Source organism: Varroa destructor, unplaced genomic scaffold (genome assembly GCF_002443255.2).
Source record: "Varroa destructor unplaced genomic scaffold, Vdes_3.0 BEIS01000005.1, whole genome shotgun sequence".
NCBI lineage: Eukaryota > Metazoa > Arthropoda > Arachnida > Mesostigmata > Varroidae > Varroa > Varroa destructor.
In genome coordinates, this window is record NW_019211458.1 from 16,805,470 (window position 1) to 16,830,348 (window position 24,879).

The following is a 24,879-nucleotide window of genomic DNA, read 5'->3' on the forward strand; positions in this document are numbered from 1 at the left end:
AAATCCGTACAGATAGATAGAAATGTATCTGAAGTTTGGGTCCGAGAATTGCGCTAAAGTGTCGAGCGCTTAAGGTATCATAAAAATTGCTCGCGCTATGTCGCAGTACCAGCAAGAGAACCTTCAGAACGCGGAGCACGCCAAAATAGATTATAGTTATGGTCATCTCGGCCTGCTCAGCAAACGGTGCAGTAGAATCGTCATTGTACGCGATAACAGCATTGATAACTAGCACATCCAAGCCTCCATAAGTTGCCCTAAAGTAGCCCCGGAACTTCTTTACTGGCTTTCGATGGTTAATGCGGCCTCTTACTACGTTCTTTGGTAATTTTTATCTACAGTCTGACTTTCTTTGCTTTTACCAGCGGTTGTTAGTATCACACTGTCTTAGAGATACAAAGGAGACAATTGTCTGTAACCAAATATTCAGAAGTGATAACATTACAGCTTATTTTCGCTTTGTGCATAAAATCCGATATCAAAAAAAAGAGCATACAAAAATTGTTTCAAGTAACTCAAGTGAAACAAATAAGTGGAACCTTGGTGCTAGACAACGAAAAAGGAAACATGGAAAAAAATTTACAATGGCAAGACATTACGTCTCGGATAGAGTGGTCGTCGAGATACTAGAGCCATTAGCAAATTCGAATCGTACAATAAAATCTCGTTTAGAAAGAACTTGAATTATATGGTACAGTTTTATGATTATTCTAAATATTAATGCGCTTGATAAATTATTTCTTTGAATTGGTATGCAATAAGCTTACATTTATAATGTTATTCTGCTATTCTATTTAATAGTCGATTTGTCCAGCGATAAGGGCTAATGTTGGGATCCTCCAAGCATGTGCATGTTGGGATCCAAGCAAAACTGTATGCAGAAATATTGTTACGCAGTCAATAGATTATATTATGGGTCTGATCGTTTTGAAGATTCTGCGATAAAGTCACTTTCACCAATGAAGTTTACAGTGCGCAGCGATGCTGCGCATGCACTCCCATAGATCTGGTTTGACCCTCTAATTATAACCTGTAAGTAGAAGCTGTATGCACAAGCCCATGTGTACCTACTCGTCATTGACCATGAAAATAAAAATCCATTATGTAACGTGGCATCAACATTTCATATACTTTACGGAAAATATCCGCAATAACATGATAAGGCGAAAAGGGAACAGGCCTGGATACTGATAAACGCGTAAAGTCTAGATGGGATGGATCAAGGAAGATACAAGGAAAAAGACGACTCCTTGCGAACATAAATAAATTACCTCTATGAAACGTGAACCATGCCTCGATTGTGGTTTTTGTATCTGCCTGCATTTTCTACTAGGCATTTTCAAAATAGAGTACGTCGTTTTTTGAAAATTTTGTTTATATTTATAGATGGGTCTTTTTTAGCCATGACATACTTCAAATAACTGTTTTTTATGGATACTGTTTTTTACGTAGCTTAACAATAATTTGAATGGAAATGACTGCCTGCAGATTGTTGTTTACGCGTGTGGGCTCGCGTTTTCCGACATTTGTTATTCGAAGCAGAGTGCGTTACTGCACGTGCTATAGAGAATAGGGAATGAAGTGTTCATCATCTTAACATAAACCGTAGAAACCTACAATTCATTTTCTTCGACAGGTAGATAAGGGAGTACTTACTGACATATCTACGGCTGCACCTAGATGTTTCCCTACCAATTTCCCTTAGTTTAAAGTGATATAACCCGCTTCAAATACAGCCGGAAATTGAGCGCAACCTTTTAAATCCAGAATTGAGGACTGGGTCTTCCTATCGCATATGACCTTCCTGGCAAGTTATTCTTGATAAATTATGAAAATGCAAACAACTTATTTTGAACTCTCGGTTGTGAAGTTCTTTCAGGATGACACCGGAAAGTAGAGTACTTTTCAGCCTACATGATTACAACCGGAAATTATATATATATTAATCCGCCTGAGCAGCGCAGCTGCGAGTAACCGCCGACGAAGTAGCACTATGACCTTTGAAAATACCTGGGAATGAGAACTCTTTTTCTTTCACGTGTTTCAAAGGTCTTGTTGGTAACCTAATTGCATTATTGATATCACAACTCCTGACAATATACCATACATATCTATGATGTAGTCTTCCAGCTACCGTCGCGTAGCTGATCCGAAGATGCCGCTATGCCTAGATACGGTTATGTAAGGTAGAAAAAACCCTAGACTTCTACATTACATCCAGCATCCCGGCAAAAATCTTTTCGCGCTGGCAGTATTTCGAACGTGAGGTGAACCACTCTCCACGTCACAGTAAGGAGACAAAACAAACCAAAGTAACAGAAGATATCAATATTTATGCAAATAATTAAATGAACTACATGTCTAAGGTCAAACCCATTATACAATAATACTTTATGCGTTCAGCAAATTTCGCTTCATTAATTAGCAGCATAGGTAAAAGTTTAGTGTATTATTATTACAAAAAAAACTGAATATATAACGTGCAGTTACATAAATTTGCGGCACATAGGAATCGCATCCCAGTTATGTGTTAAGAATTCCTACGTTAACAAGCCAGCTCCTTCTAAGCTCTTTAAACGCATCTTTTAAAAGGCTCTTTTCTGAGCTCTTCAGACCTTGTCTTTAAACCAATATAAAGAAAATAGTGCAGGGCATTCAGTAGAATTGCAACTTCATATTACAGTTTTCCTGTCATGCCACATACATTTACATGACGTCCTTGGTTCAGGCGATAAGGACAACACTGTGAGTAACCCGGAGCGTCGGCTTTTTTTTTAATGTAAATACGTATACAGGATTTATCAGATTGACACTTACATCGTCTCTGCAATCGTTAAATCTAAGGCAAATTAAGCCCAATGTCAACACAAGAACCTTCGACTCGCCTGCCGAGTTGCTTATCCTTGTCTGTTTTGGCGGATCTGACGAACTCGTTTGCCACTGTACTTAGCTATTCGGCAACGAGACCGGGAGATCCTGTGCTATCAATCAATTACTAGATTCGTCTCTGTACAAGGTGTCCTGCTTTAGGCAATTACTAATGTGATAGTATAATACGTAGTTCTTTACCCCTGAGTAAAAATCTACTTCAGAATTAGAGCCAGCAATTTTTTCTTGCAAGAACTTCGTTTCAAAATTGAGTTAGCGAACAATAAGAGAAAAACCATATACATATTAGTATTTATGGCATTATTTGTATAGCATCACATTTTACCAGTGCTATTGTTACATAACCTGCAATATCATCTTCTAGGCATTTCACGTATTTTTTTTTACAAACGGCAAAAAATCATTAACAGTCTACTTTCTGATTATTGTAAACTATAAAAAAGTTTACTATTAGTAAACTTTGTATAAACTGGCCATGCTTACTCATGCTTACGAAATTTCATTTCGAAGTTTGGATTAGATTTTTTTTCGCTTATGGTCGATTGTTGGTAACGACACTAATAATACATACCCATAGATATCAGTTGGCTTATTTTTTAAATACGTTCCCACCAATTCACTGTCCTGATAAGACTGGCGGTTATTGATATACAGATTTTCCTTTTCTGGAGAACGGTAGAACCGCCATTGTTTGTAAGCCAATCAATTTGAGGGTATTTAATTGTATCTCATACATGGCACAACAAAAGGGCCACAATAGACTATATATTCTCCAAATATTAATTAATTGAGACTCCAAGCTATACATTGACGGATTCTTAATAGTAAACTCACTGAAACTCAAGTAACCTATAGATTCACCAGCAATTTATATGTTTATACATATATATTACTACTCTGCATGTTTATTAATTTAGCAAATTAACTGACACCGACGTCTAACTATCGAGCCGCTATTTTGAATGACTTCTTTTTTTCTTTTATTAAATCACACACTCTGTAATGCATGTCGAAATTTATATGCCCTCATGTCTACAGAATCGGTGCCGTAATCAAGCTGGCTTAGTGAGATGATGGAAAAAGAACTCGAGTTAAAACTAGAGACGCGGTTAAAATATTTTATTACGCTGTTTGATACCCAGTTAAGATAAAAAAAATTTCCAGCTAATCTGGCCTCTATGCCTAAGCAAAACAAATGTGTATTGAATAATGCTGGTTGGGATTAACAAGGCCGTGTGACGAAGTTCTAGGTTACTATGGGGTCGCGCTTAAAGGTGAATGAAACCATTAAAAGAGACGATTTTATTTAATTTAAAAAAAAAAACGTTCAGTCAAAATCTCTTTTAGTGTACTGTTGGTGTAGTACCATAATCAAATTATGGTGAATTAATATTGCTTTGTAAACTAAATTAGACAACCTTTAGATTTAAAAGCAAAACACGAACTGTATTGTAGTCAAAATAAACAGTAGTTCGTCCTCTTCAGCAATGAGCCAAAAAAATAGTATGCGTAGGAACGAGAAATACTGAAATGAAATCACTTTTAGGGGGGTTTTAGCATACTGACAAGAGATGAACGAATCGTTCAGTCTATATAATGCATATAAACATCACCAAGTAATACTGCTTTTTGATCTTCAAATCTATCCGTTAGTTCGCATACTGGTGAAAGGTGACCTGTTGGGAATTGTTCTATCAACAGCTAGGGAGCTTACATCACTGGTACGGAATTCGAGTCCCAAGGGACGATCTTACGGTCATACCAGATGTATTTTCCCTTTGGATTGTTAGCATCTTTAGGCGGCAGCAGCGCCAAGTAGGCTGGAGCATCAGCGCCCTGGTCGGGCGTCAGTGGGCCCTTGTGACTTGACATGTCCGTGTCCACGTAACCCGGGTGAACAGAGTTAACAATCAGATCTTCCCTAGAGTCAACCTCAAACTGTCGATGGTGAATCAGAGCCAGGGCTGAAACGAGAACCTTGGACACGCAATAAGCAGATGAGCCCCATCCGAGCTCCTGATTCTTGCCGTTTTTAGCTGCCTTTACGAATTCATTTGCCAGTGCACTCAGCTGCTCGATGGTCAGATCTGGCGCAGAAAAACGAGCCTAAAATTACAGCAACATTTACCATTAGACAATAACAAATAAATATATATGTATACGATTATCCATCCATTGCAGGGGCGGAATCTGACGGTGACTCCATTTAAGAATCTGTTTCAATAAAATCCCGAATGTATGTATACGGCAATAGTTCGTATAAAACGAACAATATCTAACATAATATTACGATTTTGATTATGAAACGTATTTTATCACGTATTACAAATACATAAGCACATGTTTCAGCACACCTGAAGCTCAGCATTGGGAATCTTGCTTAGGTGTCCACAAGACGAGGAAAGATGGACCACTCGTGCGCCAGGTCGTAGCAGCGGAAATAGAGTCTCGGAAACCCGAAGTGTTCCAAAATAGTTCGTTTTTACCGTTACCTCAGCCTGTTCGGCAAAGGGAGCGGTCGAATTGTTCTTATACGCGATACCGGCATTGTTAACGAGAACATCCAATCCGCCGTATACCACCTTCAACCAATCCCGCAACTTGTTAACAGAGTTGGCATCATCGATGTCCAGTTGGTGAAAGATTGGGGTCTTGCCGCACTCCTTGACCACTACTTCTACTGCCCGTCTTCCACGATCTTCATCTCGTGAGCAGAGAATCACGTCGCCCTGTAAGCAAATATCATGCGATCAAGTTAGATTACAACAGAAGCTACACATTGTGCCTACGTTTAGGTGTTTCATATTGTCTCCATCGATTAGGGCGTCTCAAGCAAAGGTTTTCAGGCATTGATTTATACTCATCTCAGAAATTCCATACTTTTTATTCATTTGTTGAGTTTTTTTAGCTGTTTTACGCTGTACTGTGCCTGTTTATTATTTCAGTTTACCTTGTTTATAACTGTACTCCAGAATGTCTACATATGCTGAATACTCGTCACCCTTCGTTACTAGTAGTGGCATATCGCAAAAGCACTTTAATGTAAAAATTACGGCAACACTCACAGTAGGCAGTGTGACAAGAAATCACACGCATTGCGACTACTATTATTATTATTTAATATGTACTATTGTGCCCGAAGGAATGTCAACCGTTCTGTTGTCATCGATACCTATAATATACATGTTATTTGCAATTTTGCAATAAATACGTTAGATCAGTCCAATCTTGTTGAGTTTATCTGTGTCAAACAAATAGTTACAGCTATCAGGACCTATACAAGTAGGCGTAATATTTCGCTAAAATTCGTTTTTAAAATAGGCTTTTTAATTTTTACAATGATGAAATGATAAGGCAGATAAACGTGGCGGCCGTAAAACTTGAATGGATGCCAATAACCCCAAAGCAACGGGCACCACTTAGCATATGTCACAGTGCACACCAATGATAATCAAACATTTACGATAGCCGCTCATACTAATCAGTTATTAATTGTGATACACTGATTCCTGTGGGGACTGAGGGCGAGCTTCGCCAGACCGACTGTTCTTGTTAGCAACGTCAAAAACATCTATGAAATACCTGGGCACGTCACAGTCCATGGCTTTTAGCTAGAAAACTTTGTCAAAACTGAAGCATAAATCCATTTAGAAGTCTGTGGAAGATGCTCATGCAGTTTTAATTACCGAAATTCAGTTAGGTAAACAAACTAATTTATTGATTTTTTTTTACCAGAGTATATACGACTGAACAGACAGATCATATTATAACGCAGTCGTCTGCACAATCTCGGCTGTCACCAGAAAACTGATCTATGTAGTCAGCTCTACCCAGGCGTAACGTGTTAGCGGGTCGGGCGTCCACTTACCTTCTTATCCAGGCATTGTTTCGGTTAATGCTTTCGAAACGTACTATTTGTCTATGTGCATGTCTCAATGACTTGCAAGGTGTGGATTTCCAACCCCCAGTTAATAGTAAGCAGATCCGTGCTTGACAGCTGTGTACAACAAACTATCAATTCGCTTACATTTTCAATGGCGTTATGTCACATAGTTCTTTACAACGATTCATATTCAATGCTGAAAAACGATGTCATTTTTAATGGGTTAAACTGGGTTGTAATGAAGAATGAAAATCGGAGAAAGGCGCGTCGGCGCCAATCGATTACATGGCTGTCACACACTTGTATATAAGCTTTACTTGTCCCCGGAGCCTGTACAAATCAAAGAAATCTTTTCAGAATACATGTCCCTTCTAGTGCACACACCTGTCACTCAATAAGTAGTTTTAGCAACTGATTTAGAAACTGACGTTTCGTCTTTAAGAGACCTGAGGCAATTTCACTGTTGGAATTCTTTAGGAGCAACATACCGGGAAACATCGATTAAGAAGATGCTTTACGATAGACAGACCAATCCCTTTATTGGCTCCAGTCACAACGGCAACTCGCTTTACGCTTGTCATGATAGCAATAGAAATCCCTCGGACTATGACTTGCTTTTTAAACCCGTTTAGGAGCTTGAAAAGGACATTCAGATGTCTTGATTCAACAGTAACCTCCACACGCAATTGGCAGGAATCTGCGAATGATAAAAATTGCTCACCGACTCCAAAAGGCATTCGATATACATAGAAGCTTCGTTGCTAGATGCTGCACCAGCACCTGCCGTGTATTCGCGCATTTCTCAGGTCAGCTGAATGAGCAAATCGGCAGGTCGAAAATGTTCATTCATACTCACTCTTAGGATTTTTTTTTAATCCTTTGCATATTCCGACATTCACGTAATACAGATGCGCAAATGAAGCCCCACCTGTTTACGATTTTGCAGTATCGATTCGTGAATTCGACGCGACGCTTACTCAATCCACGGAACTTGGTAAGCAAAAAGATGATTTGGTAATGAGTATCTACTAACTCGTGACGCCCACTGAAATACGCTATACCTTGTGCTGCGGCTATAAAAACTGCCTATATTCGAGATGGCAGTAATACAAACGGTTTTCTAGCGTGGCTTCTAAATGGGTCAAAGCTTAGCAAAATAAAAAAAGTCAAATCAATAACTATGCTCGATTTCTAAATACGTTGCATGTTTAAAACTAGTTAAAATAGTATAAAAGTTAATTTTAGAAACACGAATCACGCCGGTAGACTTAACTCGGCTATCTTGATATTAAGCATATATGTCGAATCTTTGTTAAGCCGCGCAAACACACATTCAAGTGAGAAACAAATTTACTCTAAAACGAGCTGAAGCTTAAAAATTAACCTGATGATTTCATACAAGAAATAGCTATAATTTTCCAAGTCTTGTCCTGACATGTGCTTTCTATACTTGAGAGATCGTAAAATGACAGATGTTTTGAGTGATTTCAGCAATTTCTATAAGTGATTTCCACAAACGGTGTTGCTTTAGTGCTGTGATCTATATTTGCACTGTATTTGACTCTGAATAGAAATGTAACACGTGTCAGATGTACAATTATTGACGTCTTGATTCAACCACAACAATTCCAGTTAATTTAATTTCGCTAAGTTGCTCCGGGTTTTCATTAAGTCTGTTTACTGTGCACTTTTTCAAATCATCACATAAGAATACTGTTATTTTCGACAGCTTGAGATCAATTCTAAATAGGTATTCCATGAGTGCGCAAAAATGAGCGGCTCTTAGCGATACAAAGAAGCCGATCAGCTGGTCAACAATACGAGTGACTAGTGCCCGTAGCTGACGTCAATGCAACGGCAAGCTTCTATCCTCTACCTTCTTTTCAATGATAAACAAATAGAGAGAAAACTAGAAGAACAACGTTGCAAGCATGTGATCATCCGGTCTCTTTGTCGAGTGCGGGATAGTAGTGTTGCTAAGCGCCTTCGCAACTCTCCCTCTTCTCGTGTTTGTGTGTCTATCTGTCCGTCGAACTGCCTGTCCAGCTGTTAAGTAGGCGACTGGAACGTACGAGACTATGCCCGGCGGCATTATTCGCCTCGATACGGAGACGTGTACAGTAAATGCTGCTATTCAAAGAAGGCAACGTGGAGTGAAGTATGTCTCCAGGGAAAACAAGGCTTTTGCCTGTTCATCGTTCGTTTGTTCAAAATGTATAGAGACGGAGGAAACGCCTGGTAGACACCGACTGTCTATACGGATATAAATAGAGGGAAGTACTTTACTGAATTCTTCATCAATGTTGACTAGTTGATCGGAAAGTCTAGACGTTCTCAAGAGAGAGCCTCGAAAAAGAGTGCAACTATGACGGATCCCTGCCGGGGTTACAGTGTCACAGCACTGAAACAATTCGAGTTTCCATTGTTGCCCGAAGATATTGCCAAAGTCGAAATCTCTCCATCAAGCGAGAGAATCAGCTGTTTAACTACGGATGGCGATCTGTGGACTCTCGACTGTCCATCGGGAGAGTCGACTCTACAATTGACGAACGTGGCCGAGTAAGTTCATTACCATATAGTTCGTCTATATATATAGCTTAACACGCCTGTAAACTCTTACGTTTCCATATATGTTTATGAATAGATTGCCATAGCGATTGCTATCAGGATAATTTGAAACTAATATAATATGATAAAATGATAATAAAAAAGATTCCCAGTTATCGATAGTAAAACGAACTAACTATAAATAGGTATTTTCTATTTTTGAGTATCCGAGTGGCAGTATAAAACTCGCTGCAACATGTAATGATACAATTGATTCATTTGATTTGTACTTGTTACAAATAGCTTGCAAAAACTCGTACTCATTGGAATGAATTACTACAATCTATTTATATATTAATAAATTATGTGATTTAGTATTGTTAAACAAAGTACTTATAAACAAGGCCGGATCAGGGTTATTATATGTATATGTAACCTTATATGTAAAGTAAAGAGCACCATAATCACACGCGTTGTCGCGGCTGAATACTCTAATCCTAAATTATCCACCTGCGATTACTGGCTACAGCTCTACAACGATGATTGCTAAATGTTGAAAGGTTATTTATGTTCATTATGTTATTTTTAGGTTATTTTTTGTTAAAAGGTTATTTATGTACATCAGATAGAAATGCATAGCTTGAGGTCACTGTTCAGGAGAGAACCATTTTCTACCGTCGTGACGCCGGTCGCTATTTTTGATACCAAATGACATTTTCAATTTCTGTTTGAATAGAGTCTGGGTACAATTTTATACGTCACGAATTCTATGCATATTGTTTAATATGCAATGTGACAATCGGTTCCACCTTTGGAAACATATTTTCTCCATGCAGATATCGCTTCTTAAGGTCGTGGGTCAACAAAATCGCTGAACCCCATTTTCGAGGTATACATTAAGTATCATTGCTGCTACGAATCCATGATTCGATGACGCGGTTTTATTGGTTAGCGAGGTTATATTTCTCAAACTAGAGATGACCTAAAGCCAAAAATGCTACTTTATATTATTATAGAAATACTAATAATTCGCAATTATGCGAAATCTCTCTGCATTTAGCTTCATCCGAATGAAAATTCGATGTCACATTTAACTGTCTCAGCAATTGTAAAACACTAGGACTAAGCAGCTTTCAATTTCATGATCTCCTTTGGCCATTCAGAAATATTTCTTTATGAAGCATGTGCAGAAATTAACTCATAATAATGCACCTCGTAAAAGTTTACGCCATGTATGAATGTGCCAGAGACGAACTTATTGATTTTTTTTTGTTGAAAAACGCGTCGGCTGTGTTATATTCTAAGTGTGCTGTAAAAATCTCTTATAAACCAAACAAGGCACAAACTATAAAAAGAGATCTAGGTACAGTGTATAGGTGAGAAACAGAATTTATCTAATTGAACTTTAACAACACAAGCGCCGCCATATTGTAGGCTTGAGAACTGTGTGAAAGTATTATATTTACATCCATCCGTCGGAATCATCCGAACTGGTACTATTTGTTTTACGTCCATTGCAAGAAGGGTTTACCAGTTATTTATTATTATTATTAAGCGTACGTTCTCATGTCAGCATAATAATTATCTTTTTAGCTTCGCTTGGCAGCACAATACGACGTCTGATACAGTATTTATCATAAAAAAAAGTGGTCCAGATATCTACAGCACGTATCAATTTGCTTCAAAATTCGTCACGACAAACACAAATTATACCTCAGAATTTACAAGTAAGTGGCTAGAAAAATAATACTTACTTAATTTGCTAGGATGCTTTTCAGGGTCACCGATAATTACGCTAGTGAAATACTAATAGTGATTGTCGTTTTTAGGCAAGCGTATAATTATGAAAATATTCAGAGACACCTTTTTGGACCTACAATACAGCAGCGATTTGTATAAGCTAGTTAAGCCTTATTCCAGTTTTTGGGTAGGCTGTATGGCGTCGAGAACGTTTCATAATATAATACATCGAGAGCCTTTGCTTTTGAAATTACCCATTACCTTGGCCTATGACCGAAAGTAGGGCAACCAGTTGTCGCAGTGAAACTTCAAACGGCTACATCTGCACGAAGGCGTGCTGTAGGGATAGAAAATGAAATCTCGCAAAGTAGTTTCAGCTAATTCATTTCGAGTGTTTGTTGTGAATTGTTATTACGAACGTTTTTATTTGCTCACGCAGGTTCTTTCAGCCAAATATCACTGATATATTGCAGCGACAAGTTGCTTGTGATTCTACTTGACAAGGATAGGATCCTGTATAAAACAATCTCATCTGTCGTCCTGTACGTACAGTGGACCTTCAAGCTTAGCGGAAATGCCGTTGCATTTCATACGCTCAGGAACAAGTACATCTTTGTATGTACTGAGCAAAAGGAAATCAATTGCCTAGTGCTGGAGGATGGTACCCAGATAGCATGCTGGCGTCTCTGTGAGATGGTGAAGGATAATATTCAGGATTTTCTGTTTACGGCTAATTTAAACAAGCTATATGTCTCGACTGGCCGCAAGCTATTAGAAATTGAATGTCAAGGCGAGAGCTGGTATAATTTTTCATGTTTCCTTGGTGGATCTCGCTATAGGAATTTTCGACGAACAAGGAAAGTGAAGGTGATTGTGGACTCTCCAACGCCATTTGCGTTGGGCATGTATCGCGGTAAAAGTGTCATTTGCGCTGGAGAAAAACTTACCCTTATTGATAAAGTTCCCATTGTATTTCCTGGTCCCATAATGATTATTTCAAATACGATTACAATGGAGACAGGAATTCCAACGTTTCTACAGAAAGATTGCCTTAAAGTTCTTTACCATGGGATCACTACAAGAAGCATTCTTCAGCAGGTCCTTGAAGGAAAGGGATCGGCAACAGCGGAGAAAATATGCAAGTTGAACAACTGGAGTAACATTTCAATGGACGTGACTGTCCTGCAGCAAGGCATCGCCAACGAGCATCAGGACATGATCCAGTTTTTTTTCAAGACCAAGCTAGAGCTGTCACAATCGGCTATTCACACTACGATGAGCCATGAACGCTTAAGAATTGAATTCTCGTCATGGCAAGCTGTCATTCAAGAAGTGACGCGTAACGTTCAAGATGCCCTTCTCAGAAGGGAGTTTGCAGAGCGACTGATTAAGCTTATAGTTTCGTATATAGCGCAGTTACTCCACTGGATTTCTTCAGTTGAGGCGGCCACGCCAGTGCAGGAAGAATTTGTCTCGTATCTGTGCGCCCAGATGAATGTTTTTCGAGGGTTTCTACTTCAGACGTCAACGTCGATACTAGATTCGAATGAAATCGTTGATAATTCCCTTAATGCGTCATGGGATTATTTCTCAGAAGAAGAGGTTCTTCAGGATGCCATTGCAAGGGGCAAGCTCAATCAAGCGCAGGTTTATTTGAGCAAGCGTAAAGATGACCAAGACCTACAGGACAAGGCGACAAGAATTGGTCAAGAACTTGTTCTAGATTACGTCTTGTCAGGTGAGATGGCTGATGCATATAAACTGATGGAAAGTCTCGGATGGGATGTTGATGATAAGCTGAAGTTTTTTTTCCTTCACGTAAAGTCGCAAGACGCACGAGTGACAATTTTAAGAAAGATTCTGGAACGGCCAAATTTTTCCGAAGATCTGGTTAGTCTGCTTGGAAAAATGGAAGTTTATCTCAAACATTACAGTTGTCCTTCTGCAAAAGGTGTGCTCGATTCGGAGACGAGAGGTGAAGCTATTTCGACAACGGGTAGCCTGTTAGAGGGACCTAACGTCAGACTGATTCAGCACCACATGATCATGGGAAGTGGACGTTGCTCCTCTGGTCATTATACCGGGATAGTGCTAGCTTGGTTAGCAAAATGGGACAAGGAGACTTTTGATAAAATACTGTTACACTCCGGCACCGCAAAGGACGAAGTCAAAGAGATGGAGCCTAATTTAGTGTGGAACCATCTGCTTAAATATGTCAAGACGGAGCAAATAGAAGCGTTAATTAACTGTGTGGCCGAGTCGACCGGCGAAGTGTTTTCTGAAGAGTTTCCTAACGTTATAGAGGTAACCAGCGACATGCTGGATGCGTTAGAGGATGACCATGTTCTTCCTGACTTGGCAGAGGAGACTCGATTGCAGATGGCGAGGAAGAATTTGTTAAACGATTCAATTTTAGAAGATTTTCCCCGTCTGCTTAACATTATGTCAAAGATCAAAGTGTCAGTTTATGATTTGTTCGATGTTGAAGTGCTCCTCGAAAAGCATGATTATGTACATCGAATGATTCATTTCTGCTTGTCAAATGGCTACTTGCACTTCCTCCATACGTTTCTAATGAAGGTGCAAATACAGCCCTCATGCAGCGAATGCATGACACCGCTGCTAGTCGCTATTATCAAGTACAACGAATGGAGGAAACAGCCGAAGAAGATCCTTGGCGTTACGCTAGCATTTGCCAACGAAATATACGGAGCTGAGACCGTTGACGATCTTTGGTCAAGTGGTCGATTGCGGTTGGCATGTATTGTCAGCACAATCACCCTGAACTGGGCAGTACCTAGAGAGTTTATTGTCAAATTACCTCTCCCTCTAGCAGGCTTCATTGAAGAAAGCAGTGGCCAGTTTCGTGAGGATATTAGCATGTATCAGCTTCTCTCCAAGAGCACCTTTTTCGATATAACGAAAATGTTTGGCTTCCAAAAACGGAATAATATCTACGAGGGCGAACCGATGGATCTGCCTTATTTCGCACAGGAAAAGTTGGTCAAAACATACGGCTTAAAGGAGCCATTAACATACATTTACTATCTACTCAAATATCGGGTCGGCTGTGCAATCGAATGCTTCTTCCGAGACTACCGCGTGAGTCCAAAAATCCTCAAGGCTGCAGCTAAGCAAACCACGCAAATTGCGCTAAATCTGTTTACTGATGACAAATTTGTGACATGCTGTGTTGCCTTTATTGAAGCCATCGGTCAGGACTCCTACAGTCTCCGACTGCTGGTCGCCGTTGGGCGCCAACTTCTTCCACGCCATGCTAAACAAGAGGTCGTCGAAAATCTATGTCACGTGCAGTTCGCTAACTTATCATCGCTCACGGCCAGCCAAAATGCTGTTTACAGGGAGACCGCACAGGTGATCCTCCAAGACTTGGATAATATTGTGAGGGAGCAGTTTGTCAATGACCATTCACAAATTCCGCTGCTGAAACCGGACAGTGTCGTCTTTCTACAGCACGATTTTAGCCAACTCCATCAGCTAGAGATACCGTGTACGATTCTAGAGCTCTGCGCAGAATCGGACAACTGGTTGGGCTTCATAATATGGGCTCAGACGCTCCAGATTAGTCGGCGCAGAGTCATGCCATTGTTAAAGAATTTCTCGAACGTAATCTATCGTGAACATCTCGAGAAGGCCCTGTCTCAAGTCAGTTCTCTAAAAGACATGAACACCAAAAGTCTGACAACGCCTCGTGGACGGGTAAGTCATTTAGACCAACTGCTGCCTGATTATAATTATTACATTAGAGCTATATTTATTATATGTTTGTACAGACGCATACTTATAGTATACCTGTCAGATACATTTCTTGGCATTTACCTCGTGTATATTAGTAGTTACAAACTAGAATACTACTACGATGTTTATTCTCCGCCGTGGAGAGTCAATATCAGAATGATATTCGGGGCCAGTATTTAGCTACTCCGTTTCCGAAAGCATGCATATTTCACATATATATATATATATATATATATATATAAAAGAACAAATGAGTGTGTACAGAAGAGAGGGCTTATAGAAGACAGGCTTTATTTTGGTGGAATTTTCATTCTGATACAGCCGCTTCATACACACCTATTGGGAACGCGGAGTGCGTTGACAACGTCTTTTTCGGTTTGTCAACGTCTGTTGCGTGATGGCGTCGTATTGATATTGTTGTCATTTCCCGTCTCGCTGAGCATCGTCTACTACATAGTGGAGCGTTACGAGCTATTCCTAACTTCAAACGGCATGCAAATATACTGCCTGTTGTATATGAAGCTCTACCATTTTACGAAAATGCTAAAAAATGTAATTTACATTTACTCCGCGGTTGATTCGCTGCAAATATTACGACCTCAACATAGTAACAACACACAATTGCCTTCGGCTCACAGGACCTGAGAGCGTCATTATATAACAAAATCGGAGTGGTTAAACCACAGCAACAAATGACTGAGCGGTTCAGTTACTCACCTCCAGACCAGTTTAAGAAAAGAGAAAAAGACTCGAACTCGAACTCGGATCCCGAGTCGTTCTCGGTTACGAGTGACGACTCTTCACACACGCTGCAATCATCCAACACCCAGGGCTCAGGTAACGCAGTTCACCCAAGTCGTACCGTACGATGCCTAGTCGAAAATTACCGCCGTAAGATGTAGCAAAGCTAATTTCGATAACTCACCAGTGCACGCAGAAAAAAAAATTCTTAGCCTTCTTATACAATGTTCCGTCGAAATAATTATGACTTGCACAGAAAAAAGCAATAACTAAATCATCTTCCAAATTAGATTTTAGATATCCTTGAATGTAAAATAAAAATCATTATCGACTGTTTGTTTACTTTGGTTTGCTAAGTACCTTAATCATCGCTGACATGAATGGTCATGAGTGATACTGAGTTTTGTGGGCCAGTGCTTCGCTCGGTTCCACATTGCTTCATCACTCACTGTGACAACTACCGCTGTATAGAGCAAATTAATGTGAATGCTAATTCATCATTAATGTATTATTTCTATCGTCTCAGGCGGAACTAGTCGTAAGTACCCTTTGAATTTGATCGATCTCGTGGTTTCTGCGCATAACAGCGCCTCACCGGTGAACGAGCTTCTAGCAGCAGCTACTTACCATTGGAATCCCGCACCAGCACTCATAGCTACCTACTACAACGAAAATGTCCAACAGTGCTTTGCCGTCTGGCTAGAAACAACGACAATTATGTCGCACACAAAAAACTCTTCAGACAGAAGTCTCAACAATTTGCTCGAATGCGTGGAAAATGCGCTTAAGCTGCGATGTATTGCCTCCTTGCTCTTGGGCTATCAACTGTTCATTCCAGGTTCTGTGTGTACACCTTTGGTTACTTACATTTACAAATTTCTTATCAACAAAGCCTATTTTGGCGGTGAGGAGGATTGGAAATCGTTTCTCGACAGATATACCAAGGAAAATGCTGACCACGAATACGTTCGAAAAATTCTTATTTACGGTGTGTTAATTTGCGAGTCAGTTTATGAGCAGCGGCTTCTCCTGCGCAAGTATAAGTCGCTTCCGCAAAAAGTAACACCGAACTTTACGTTCTTCGCACAAATTCTCGAGAGTGTTGCCGACGCCAATTGGCAGCTACCATTCGAGCATCTGCTACTGGCCACCGACGCCGAACAAGTAGACGATGCGTTACGGAAAGAAGTTACGAGGCTAATTAATCAGCAGTTATACGAACTGGCTATCCGGTTCAGTCGCGCAGCATGTTTGCCTTTTGATGATATCCTCTGCGAACTGCTCGATCATCAGTTCGAGACAAGGACGACGAGAGTAGTGAAACAGGTGGCCGCTGTCAATGACAGACACCTGCTCAGGCGAAAGCTTTCAGCCTTGCCCGGATCCTGCGAGAATGCCGTTAATCCGCACCAGATGATGCGATCGGGAAGTATCGGATCGATCGTAAGCGACAGCAGTGAACGAAAGATCTCAGCATTAGCGACTCAGCGCAGCATCGATGAATCTGAGGTAAAAGAGAAATCTTTTTGGGAAACGGCGCAAACTCTATTCCGGAAATACAGTGTCAAAGACACAACGGCATTTCTGTTTTTTAAAAAAAAGAGTGAAATTGTGGACAACTACAGAGATAAATTCATAGCGATGAAATATGGACTCCGATGGATAGATGCTGAGGTAAGCGGATGTATTGACTTCTGGTTACGCATGAAAGATCTAACCTTATAGCAATTTAGACAGCATTCTCTAGTGCAGTGACCTGAGCGACTAAACACGCTTATTAATGAAGTTTTTACCGATGCCTATAAACTAAATGCACATTGTAGTAGATTGGTTCTGGCGCTCCGTTTCAAGATGGCCTTCGTCTGAGGCTTCAACTAAGTCAAGTGCGTCTTCGGTTGACATTAAAAGGCGCTTGTGGGTTGAAAAGCAGCAACACATATCTTGGAATTAGATGGAATTTGTCAAAGAGCTATATATATATTCTTTATTTCCTGTTAACTAACAATAACTTTGGGGTATTTGATTATACGGTCGGAATTATAAAGGCTCCAAACATTACTAACTTTAAAAAGACTTATTTCTAACGTTGCTTTGACTAATTGAACTAACAGAAGCGTACTTTAGGATGTTTGGAATGAACGTATGATGTGGACTGTGTAGTTATCGATACATCTAGAATAAACATGTGGCTTGTGATAAGCAGACTTTGATGTAAGTGAATCGAGGCGGAAGATGACCGCATCTCTATGAAAGGGGCACCTACAAAGATGGAAATAAAGCTCGAATAAATATTGCTTGATCTTACTACCTGTCTGCAGTGTGCCATCTTTTTTCGGTGTTCATCTACTGCTATTTTTCTATGTAGTGGTATAAATTTTCATTCGTCTGTTTCTCAAGTCTTAAGAAACCTTTTATTGATAGAAAGTACTAACTTGCTAAGCTAGCGTAGTCTACGTAGTCTGTTTCACTGCTCTTCAAGTTCTGTCTGTGTGTATCTGCTTCAAGATGCATCGAGTCGTCTGTTGGGACTATTTGCTTAAATGTATTGAAGCTAAGGATATGGACATCTTAAATGAAATTGACTGTGAGTCCGAGGAGTTGACTCTACTACGTAATCAAGATATTCCATCCGCTAGGAGACACGTCAAAAGTGAATCGGTACCGTAACCTTTAGACACATATTTACATATTCGTTTATGTCCCTTTAGTTCACCACCTATACGGCGACAAAGTGTAACAATTTTTTATTTGCTTCTTATCGCTCACTTTTCCAAGAGATAAAATTAAACGTGCATACTGAATTTTTAGTTATAAAAAAAACACAAACAAACAAACAAGCGAGTGCTGTTATATGAAATAATTACTTCATAACTAATGAAGCACTAAGCAATCTAATAACGCAACTATATATAAAAAAACAAAAAAAAAACAAAATATCTACGTTGATGCAGGAAAGAAATGCTGTGCAGATTGTAATAGACGCCCTCCTGGCCAAAGTAGCGTTCCGTCAGGCGCAGTTTGTATCAACGGTATTTTGCACTGAGACGTTGGAGTACCAATTAGCAGTAACAGCTGTCCAGCTTTCCCAGGGACTTATTGTCAGAGATTCTTTTCATCCGAATATCAAAGAGTTCCTAAAAAAACTGGAGGAAGACCCGTCCAGGCCAAAGGTATGTGTTCTTAATTAGACGTATCGTGTGTCTAGTACTATAAACGTCATAGCAAATTGGAAGCGTCATAATAGCTTGACCGTTGAATAATGCACCAACTTTGTTGTGAGAAGTTTTATATAATAATAATAATAATTTTTATTAGAATACACCGAGCTGAAGTGCGCAAAATAGGGTTCTAAAAACAAAAATATTCTTATTCGTTTTCACACTTGTATCTGCGGTGCTCGTGCCTTAATAAATGACATGTTTTGCATATTTTATTATTATAATAGTTTAGTTGGGCATTCTTATTGGAAGTAACTCTCAATCATTCGAACGTTCGTGACAACTCGGTTTCATTCATATACGCCGAACACAGATATTGCTATTTATTTTTGCCAATAGGTTCGCTTGTCAAATGCACTGGATTCTGAATCTTGCCGAGCCATTGAAGATTTATCGTTCATTGCTCAATCGTCAAAAAGAATCTGCCGACGGATTTTGATTCTACATCTGTTGGCTTTGTCGCTCATGGTCGAATTCGATAGTCTTGCCAAAGAGTCTGACCCACTGCAGTTACTAAAGCGAATCCTAAATAGTTCGCTCAAACCAAAATTCGCGTTGGCCAAGGAACTTGTTGCTGTGTACTCTATAGAAGACGTGGTACTGTCGTCCTTTATCTACCGCGAAATACAGAAGGCCCTCTCGTTCAACAATGAAGAGTTCAACGAGTTTGACGTGCTCGGTAACTTTGAAAATGTTATTAGCATCTGCAAAGATGCTACGATTCTTGGTAACCGTATCTTTTATGGACTTAAAAAATATGAGGATGCTCAGCTGGAGACGGACAAACAAGGTAAGTGGAAAACACAAGTTCCAATGAACTACATAAGAAAACATTTCGAAAGGCTCGTGACATGCAGCTTGTCTTTGAAGTTAATAAAAATTTTATGAACTTTCACCTATATGCTCCATATCTGTTTCAGTACTTTACAACGAAGTGGAGCTGTGCATTCTGGCTCATAAATGCTTTTCAGTCGCGTGCTGTATGGAAGGGATTTCACACGTGCTCAAACATTGCCACACCCTTGTTCACTGGCTGATACGGTAAGAACAGGGATGTGTACATACGTCAGGATGACCTGTAATTGTCTTAAAATTAAGCCCCGCTTTCGTATTGACGCGGCATCCTTTATATCTTAATAGCTCTCCACTAGTCGAGCAGATGGCTCTATATATGAGACCAATTTACGGAGGCTTTTTTTCAGTTAGACTGTACATTATTGCCTCTTTTATTACTTCGTCCGTCTGTAACCTTATTCAACTCGTGTGCGTGCATTAACACCTATATGATATCTTTGTTATTCTATTGCAGACACAATAAGTTCGCTTTAATAATTCGTCTGCTAACGGGCATCGGTCAATACAGTGAGATGACATTCATATTTGACGCGCTCGGTAAACATGGCCACTTTGAAATGCTCATCCAGCAAAGCATGGAAAAGGTTACCACCGGCAGTACTTCGACAAAAACGGCTTATAGTCTAATTGCAGATCTCTTTAAAACAAGATCTTGCATATTTGGGTCATTTGTTCCCGATTTGACCTCTGCACATTAACGAATTACTAACGGTTAAGAATATTGCCAAGATTATTGATAATCAACAAATGCGAGGTCTGTTTATGATGCGCTAATTTCTCATTATACACTTTTTATTTCGGACATGTTGTGATAACTGTACAGGGACATTTCAGTTACTAGTACTAGCAAAGTCAATGAAATCAAGTTCATTCTTTAATAAAAAAAAATGTACGTAACGCTTTTTTTAAACTCTAATATATGGAACATATTGCAAAAAAACTTTATTGTTCGGATTACGATATGTTCGTAGACTTTCATGAAAAAAATTATTGATTTCACTCTTTAATTTTATTATAGGTACCGCATCTCAAAGTCGCCTTACTAGACTACTTGAAAAAAAAAAAAAAGCTTTCGCAGTTAGACAAAATTTTCAAGCTAAATTTCGCAATGCACCGTGAGATCGCGGAAATGAATTCTGAGTCGGCACAGGAACGAATAGTACAGATCGCCATTTCCGATGGTCAGTTAAACTTTTTCATTGAACGATTTAAACAGGATTTGTTTTTAATATGTTCAGACTGTGTGAATATCAATCTACAACGCTCACAAGAAGCGACAGAAGGCCTTTTTCGTAGCAGAATTTAAACATTAATAGATGTTCATCCCTGTTTCGTTAGTTTACACACAGCATACAGAAGTAGACGGTCCGGTGTTTGTATTCTCATTTTTACATCTGAATTGATTAAATATTCCCTTTTCAGTTCTAGTTGCATTCAAGAGACACTTACATGAGAAATGAGTTATTCAATTTCAAGCGATGGTGTGCCGTGCACATTTTCTCACCTAATGGCATTTGCTTCCTTTATGCATTGTATTCGATGGTGCTTCGTATTGCGCATGTGTCGTGGCAGGCATTACCTGGCCGGATTCCGTCGACCTCAATGAAGCACAAGCTGCCCTTGATGTCGTTATGGTTGATCTCGCTGATGCCGCCGAGGCTTTCGTGAAAGCTGATTGCCCTATGCGTGCACTTGAGTGCGCTCACAAAGCCGAATTGCTTGCACTTCAGATACATTACCTCAGCAGCCCCCAGCTTCACGGCATTGGTTTAAACAAACCTAACAAGATCATCAACCTTTCTGCCGAAAGTAGAATAACTTGGATAAACAACCACACGGTTAGTCTTTATCATGAGGTACACAGTATACACACGAAAGGTGAAAGCTAATTACGAACGCGCTCATTATACACAATGCTCTAGTACCAGCCATGGCCGAAAGCTATTGATGTAAAATGGGACTATAGGAAAAGCTGTTTTATGAAGTCAGATAAAGCATTTTAAGTGGTATTATAATGTTTTCATTATAATGCCACTTAAAATGGCTTGTTTACCTTTTTTGCGATCCTGTGTCTACCTTAAGAAAAGATATGAAACGCGAACACAGAGAATCCGTGGTCAAATTTTGTTGTTGACCTATTTTTTTAATATAGGTGTTTCCAGAGGCGTATCTTGTCGCAGAGGCATATCACATGCGGGTCGCTTGGCATGCTCCACTTTTCCTCAACGTTATAGTTAAAGGCAATGTTGATTACCTCAAGGACTTCGAGATGCGCTTACATCTTACCCAGGAAATCGTGCAGAAAATAACAGATTGGTAAGAGTCCAACTCGGCTTTGGCCGAGATGCTGTTTCAAAGCCAATGACTTTAAATCATCGCTGAAGTGTTTTATTTTTTTCAATTATTATGATATCGGTAATGATAATATCGTGAAAACAGGGTAATGCATTATCCGTTCTTGGAGTTAACAGTGATTTTCTCAGCCGCGGTATAAACTACTATATGTTTTCTTCGATCTGGATTAACTAATCACTACCACTATACTGTTAGATATTAGAAATATTCAACCAACTAGTAAAATGGAGCCCATTAAACAAATAAACAAACTAAGAAAAATGTTACGTTAAATAAAATATCCACACTTTCTAACTAAAAATTAATAACCTAGGTCAGTGTGTGGTAACGAAAATGCACGAAGCACCCCTACAAGGAGATTGAGATTTTATTTATGTAAACCATGGACAATATATAAATCTAAGTATCTATTATTTAGCTGTTCCAACATTCGTTACTTAACTCAAATGTATAGTGATCATGTAGGTATTGTACATATTTGCTATTCATATTAGAACAGTAAACACATGATGACAATTCGATATAACGCATATTTCGCATGGCTAACAAATGATTCTTTACTAATTGATTGTCTAGTTACGCGCGCTACCAGCGGCCGACACCGCAAATGGCTGAGGCGATGGAAAATATTCTCGAATGTTTTAATGATCTCGAAACGAAGTATCGCTGTGCAAGAAGACTCGGCTTCCAGCTTGCATCGAGGCTCGCTGCCAATAACGCTATACTCGCGGATTTACTCCAGGAGGCATTGGACCATTGAATAGCAGCATGAACCCCTAATGGAGCTTAATATACGGAAATGCCTGAGGTACAATTGGGCCTCGAATAAGAGACGTCGTTTTGTTTGTCAATATCCCAAATCGGAGTTTACCCCATTACTGTTTATGTGCCACTAGAGAGCAGCGTGTTCTAAAAGTGCGCTAATAAAGAACGTACTTTCCTCTTTGGAAGAATCTCGCTACCAGTGTCACATGTTTAAGCCCATTAGCTAGCTGGTAAGAAATTGCTTGTTATATTTAATTACTGACGTCACTAAGAAACTTCTGAATAAATAGATGATAAGGATATGGGATGCCGCTTACTTAGGCGGCAAACCAGGGTCTAAGAAATTGTGTGACAGGCATATGTAGGTTACTTTGTAGAGTATTTATAAAATTAATATAAATTTATGTCATGAATAAGGATGTGAAAAATCCTTAATATATTAATAGAAAGAGTACCTAGCTTCGTCGCTAATACACACATAGACAAATGGACCTTGCATGTAAAGAAATAGATATACCACTATGCTTTTTAGGAGCGGCATGTAGGAGGATGTATGGTTTAAAGTTTGCAGTGATCGATTGCCTAATTGTTGCTGAAAAAAGTGAGAACCAGCAACCATAAATTGATGAGAAGCACATATATTTATATATACTTATTTTATAATTTTGTTATATCAAATATAGAACAATTTCGTTATCAAATGATATACTGTAAAAATTAAATGAACATCTAGTCTCCCACCAAGAGGTAGGCTTATATATAAAATGCCACCGTATATTATTTGTGTACCAAATATTTCCGAGGTATCACCATACGTTCATCGATAGAATAATACGTGAAAAGCTGCGTTATAGTTTGTTATATTTATGAAATGATGCCGTTTATCGCTATAAGTTTCGACCGACGGCGGACGAAGTTGATATTTGTATATGGAGATTTATTTTGTTGAAATTCCAGTGAAAAGTAAAGAATACAGATACATGAAAATTCAAAATATGTACGTGTTTATGTATGCATACAAAATAATGCAAGCGTCTGTACCATGATATGCGGTATGTTGTTACAACAGGTTATGAATAAATGTTCCTATATTCCGTAGGGAGTCTATTAAATAAACTGGTACTGGAAGGTATTAAATGGAACAGAAAGAATCAGACGAGGAAAAAGGATAAATTAAAGTAAGTTTGTTGCAAGGAAGAGTTTACTATTAGACTAAATATGTAATAACTATTACATAATCATTGTATTTTACGGTTATCTTTCGTCGAATAGTCAACTTTGAATTCTACTAGTTTAGGTAGTTCTTTGAGCGAAAACCTAGATACGAAAGCGTCATTTTGCTTCGATCCTATATATATTTTTTAAAGACAGCCTATACCCAGATGTATAAAAAATCACGATTTCGTTCTTTGATTTATTCTTTTGATTCTAAACATCAATACCTATACTTCCAGACGAGTCTCGTACAACGCAATGAAAATTGCTATCGGTCAAATATCGCAAGCAATCATATACGCAAATCCTGGCGGATTCTATGTTCAGGCCTGGTAAACGACCTAATAAGTTGGCAAGTGCATCCTGTAAGCCAATTTTCTCGTTAATAATAGATGGTTCTCTATTATTTTTCGTGCAAATAATATGAGTATGTTTGAGCCAACTAAAGTCGCCGAAAATTAGGATTAAGCAGGATATATGTATATTTTTTATCTGCTCGGCAAAATACTAGATAGGTAAACGCTATATATTATGCTAATATAATGCCAAATATTTAACGGTTACTGGCTAAACTGGACGATACCTGTTTTGCTAGCTACACTACAATTGGGTAGCGGGCTTGTCTGAACCAAGACGACCGTTAAAGTGACACGATATAACTATGACCTGCTGATTGTGGGTCGCTAAAGCTTCGTAATGGGAATATTTGCGCGCGAGATTGGGCCGATCGGCTAAATATTTGTTCCGCCAACGGAAAACATTCTTTGTCTTTCAGGGAGCGTAAAGTTCGTCTAGCTGATCATAAGTGGAGGGCAGCAGTTTCTTTTTCATTTTCGACATTTAAAAACCAGCATTTACAAACACCATGGTGGCTGATAACCACCCGTGCTGATATTTCACCAGTTTGAGAAT

At 39.2% G+C, this 24,879-nt stretch overlaps 2 protein-coding genes across 7 annotated transcripts; one reads left to right on the forward strand and one right to left on the reverse strand.

Annotated features, from left to right (window-relative positions):
* Positions 1–3,980: 3,980 nt before the first annotated feature.
* On the reverse strand, positions 3,981–7,618 carry LOC111252026 (carbonyl reductase [NADPH] 1-like). Of its 2 annotated transcripts, none has more exons than XM_086991033.1 (3): positions 7,494–7,618; positions 5,244–5,618; positions 3,981–4,995 (listed from the first exon to the last, which is right to left on the reverse strand). In XM_086991033.1, the coding sequence occupies exons 1-3, from the start codon at positions 7,569–7,571 to the stop codon at positions 4,600–4,602; spliced, it is 849 nt and encodes a 282-aa protein (XP_086847159.1). In that variant the 5' UTR covers positions 7,572–7,618; the 3' UTR covers positions 3,981–4,599. The 2 variants fall into 2 exon arrangements, with proteins under 2 accessions (XP_086847159.1, XP_022665076.1); XM_022809341.2 differs by lacking the exon at positions 7,494–7,618 and adding an exon at positions 7,261–7,487.
* Positions 7,619–7,622: 4 nt separating this feature from the next.
* On the forward strand, positions 7,623–23,850 carry LOC111252024 (spatacsin). Of its 5 annotated transcripts, none has more exons than XM_022809333.2 (15): positions 7,623–7,766; positions 8,819–9,331; positions 10,913–11,046; positions 11,499–14,779; positions 15,457–15,655; positions 16,086–17,233; positions 18,065–18,217; positions 18,511–18,729; positions 19,117–19,567; positions 19,698–19,818; positions 20,087–20,216; positions 20,651–20,813; positions 21,205–21,470; positions 21,785–21,948; positions 22,564–23,850. In XM_022809333.2, exons 2-15 carry the CDS (start codon positions 9,138–9,140, stop codon positions 22,745–22,747), a joined length of 6,807 nt encoding a protein of 2,268 aa, XP_022665068.1. In that variant the 5' UTR covers positions 7,623–7,766; positions 8,819–9,137; the 3' UTR covers positions 22,748–23,850. The 5 variants fall into 5 exon arrangements, 4 of the variants coding, with proteins under 4 accessions (XP_022665068.1, XP_022665070.1, XP_086847154.1 ...); XR_015329157.1 differs by lacking the exon at positions 7,623–7,766 and having other exon boundaries at positions 8,674–9,331; positions 22,564–22,982; positions 23,822–23,850; XM_022809334.2 differs by lacking the exons at positions 7,623–7,766; positions 8,819–9,331 and having other exon boundaries at positions 11,533–14,779.
* Positions 23,851–24,879: the final 1,029 nt, after the last annotated feature.